At 67.4% G+C, this 2983-nt stretch overlaps 1 protein-coding gene across 1 annotated transcript in view; it reads right to left on the bottom strand.

The window, feature by feature from the left end:
• Positions 1-2983, bottom strand: part of LOC103908011 (antigen peptide transporter 1) — an 18087-nt gene that overhangs the window by 13167 nt on the left and 1937 nt on the right. The window contains 5 exon segments of the mRNA XM_009290323.1: positions 181-366; positions 954-1082; positions 1593-1877; positions 2212-2548; positions 2711-2813. Coding sequence (XP_009288598.1) covers positions 181-366; positions 954-1082; positions 1593-1877; positions 2212-2548; positions 2711-2813 — 1040 coding nt within the window.

Here is a 2983-nt window from a genome sequence, read left to right as displayed (position 1 = left end):
GTCCCCACGTCCACCTGCCATGTCCCCACTATGTCCCCACGCCCTCCCCAAGTCCGTGTCCCCATGCCACATCCCCACACCCTCCCCAGCACCTCTATGTCCCCACGCCATGTCCCCACGCCCTCCCCACTGTGTCCCCCCATCATGTCCCCGCGTCCCCCGCCCTGTCCCCGCGCCCACCTTGAGGACGGGCTCTTGTTGCTCGGGGTAGGAGAACCAGACGTCCTCAAGCTGGAGGTGGCCCCGCAGGACATCGGGCGCCAGCATCCCTGTGGGTGCCACCTGCTCCTCCTGGTCCAGGAACGCAAAGATCTTCTCTGAGGAGCCCACGGCCTTGGTCATTTTGGGGTAGTGGCAGAGCAGGACCTGGGGACGCAGAGGGGACATAGCAGGGAGGGTGTGGGGACATGGGGAACAGGCATGGGGACACAGGGACACAGGACTGGGATGCATCCAAGAGGACGTGGGGGCATGGGGACACCACTGGGAGGGTGTGGGGACACAGAGGACACAGGGACATGGTGTGGGGACATCGGAGGGCACGGGGACACAGTAGGACCAGCGTGGGGATGTGACAGGGAGGTTACGGGGACACAGCAGGGGACACAGGGAGATGGCAGGGCATGGGGACACAGGGGAGGACTTGGGGACACAGAGGACAGGGACAGGGATGTGTCCAGGAGGACATGGGGACATGGCCCGGAGGGTGCGGGGACACGGAGGACAGGGACGCGGCGGGGAGGGCATGGGAACACGGCAGAGAGGACACAGGCACACGGAGAGATGGGCACGGAGACACAGGGACATGGCAGGGAGAACATGGGACATGGGTGGCAATGGGGACACACTGGGAGTGGCACGGGGACACAGTGGGGAGGGTGTGGGGACATGGGGAATGGGCTTGGGGACATGGTGCAGAGGATGTTGGGGACACGGCGTCCCCTCAGGCTCACCTCCACAGCCTCGGTGAACTGCATCTGGTAGATGAGGAAGGTGACAAGGTCCCCAGTGGTGATGGTCCCCGCGGCCACCAGCTGTCCCCCGTAGTAGAGGAGCCCCAACTTCAGGGCCAGCACTGAGAACTGGGGACACCGCAGGGAGGTCATCGCAGGGAGGTCACCGCTGGGGGACACCGCTGGGGGGTCCCCATCACCCTCCTTGCTGCAGCCACCTCTCCGCAGGGACACCGAGGTCCCAGCCTTGCTCTGTCACCTCCCCTGTGGCATCATGTTCCCCCCATGTCCCAGAGATGTCACATCCCCCATGTCACCAAGCCCCTGTGCCCCAGAGCCCCATGCTGTCATGCTGCTGTGTCCTGATGTCCCCACATCATCATGTCCTCTAGCCCTGTGCCACCATGTCCCCATGTCCCCTAACCCTTGCGTCATCACGTCCCCCAGCCCCATGCCACCCCAGCCCCATGTCCCCCATCCCCGTGCCACCATGTTCCCATGTCCCATCGTCCCCATGCCGTCACATCTCCTAGTCCCATGCCACCACATCCCCATGTCCCCTGTCCCCACGCCACCGTAGCACCATGTTCCCACGGCCCCCGCGCCACCATGTCTCCTGTCCCCATGCCACCGCATCACCGCGTCCCATCGCCCCCACGCCATTGCATCCCCCAGCTCCCGCGCTGCCCCGTCCCCGCGTCCCCCATCCCCATGCTCCCCCGGCCCCCTGCCGGCCGAGAGGGGGGCCGCGGAGGGGACCGCCTCCTTCCCCTCCAGCCGGTAGACGTGGCGCAGGCGCTGGTGGTACCGCTCGGCCACCCCGGCCTCGTGGGCGAAGCTGCGGACGGTGGCCATGGCCTGGAAGGTCTCCACTGCCACCTCGGTGGCACCCGCCAGCGCCTCCCGCACCTGCCGCGACAGCCTCTGGGGACAGCGGTGTCACCTCAGGGGGGATGGGGGAGGGGGATGCAGGGCACCGAGGGGATGGTGGGCACAAGGAGGGGACAGTGGACATGCGGAGGTGACAGGGGGCACATGGAGCGGACATTGGGTGCACAGAGGGGACAGTGGGCACGTGGAGGGGACAGGGGGCACGTGGAGGGGACAGCAATCATGGGGAGGTGACAGCGGGGATGTGGAGGGGACAGTGGGCACAGAGAGGTGACAAGGGGTGCAGGGAGGGGACAGCAATCATGGGGAGGGGACAGGGGGCGCAGGGAGGTGATAAGGGACCCGTGTGTTGCATCTCCCCCAGTACCTGCTCGATCTTGCTGACACCCCGGGGCAGCAGCAGGAGGACAGGCAGTGACAGGAGGGTGACAAAGGCCAGGTGGGGCGACAACCACGCCATGGTGACCAGGAGACAAACGCCCCGCGCCAGGTACCACAGCAAGAGGCTGAGCGCCTCGGACACCGCTGCGTGGGTGGCCTCCACGTCCCCTGTCACCCGTGCCATCACTGCCCCGGTCCCCGTCACCCGCAGGGAGGTGACATCCTGTCGCAGGACGGCAGTGAAGACGCGACGTTGGAGATGTCCCAGCGCCCGGCTCAGCGTCCCCGCATAGGTGACGTCGCAGGTGAATTCGGTGACGGCGCTGCGGTGGTGGCACCAGGGTGGCTTAGCATGGGGACACATGTGTCACCCCCCCCCCAGCCCCGTGTGACGTCCCCGGTGTCACCGTCCTACCTGCCGAGCCCCAGCAGTGCCATGGGCCAGGCGCCAGCCCCGTGTGACGTCCCCGGTGTCACCGTCCTACCTGCCGAGCCCCAGCAGTGCCATGGGCCAGGCGGCCGCCACCTCGCTCTCACCGGCCACACAGTCGGTGATGTGTCCCGTGAAGTAAGGGACGGCCACCTCCCCTGCCGGGGCGGGGGGGACACGGCATCAGGGTGATGGGGTCCCCCCCCGGGTCTGTGTCACCCCCCCCCCCAGGGTGGGGAGGACCCCATGGTGTGACCTCAGGGGGCTGGCGCTGCATCCCCCTCTCCTCCCAGCTGGGTGCTGCCCCGGCCCCCCCCGCTCATAGCAT

This window comes from Aptenodytes forsteri, unplaced genomic scaffold (genome assembly GCF_000699145.1).
Source record: "Aptenodytes forsteri isolate BGI_AS27 unplaced genomic scaffold, ASM69914v1 Scaffold474, whole genome shotgun sequence".
Classification (NCBI taxonomy): Eukaryota; Metazoa; Chordata; class Aves; order Sphenisciformes; family Spheniscidae; genus Aptenodytes; species Aptenodytes forsteri.
The sequence above is the reverse complement of the archived record's forward strand: the minus strand, read 5'-3'. Positions and strand labels throughout refer to the sequence as shown.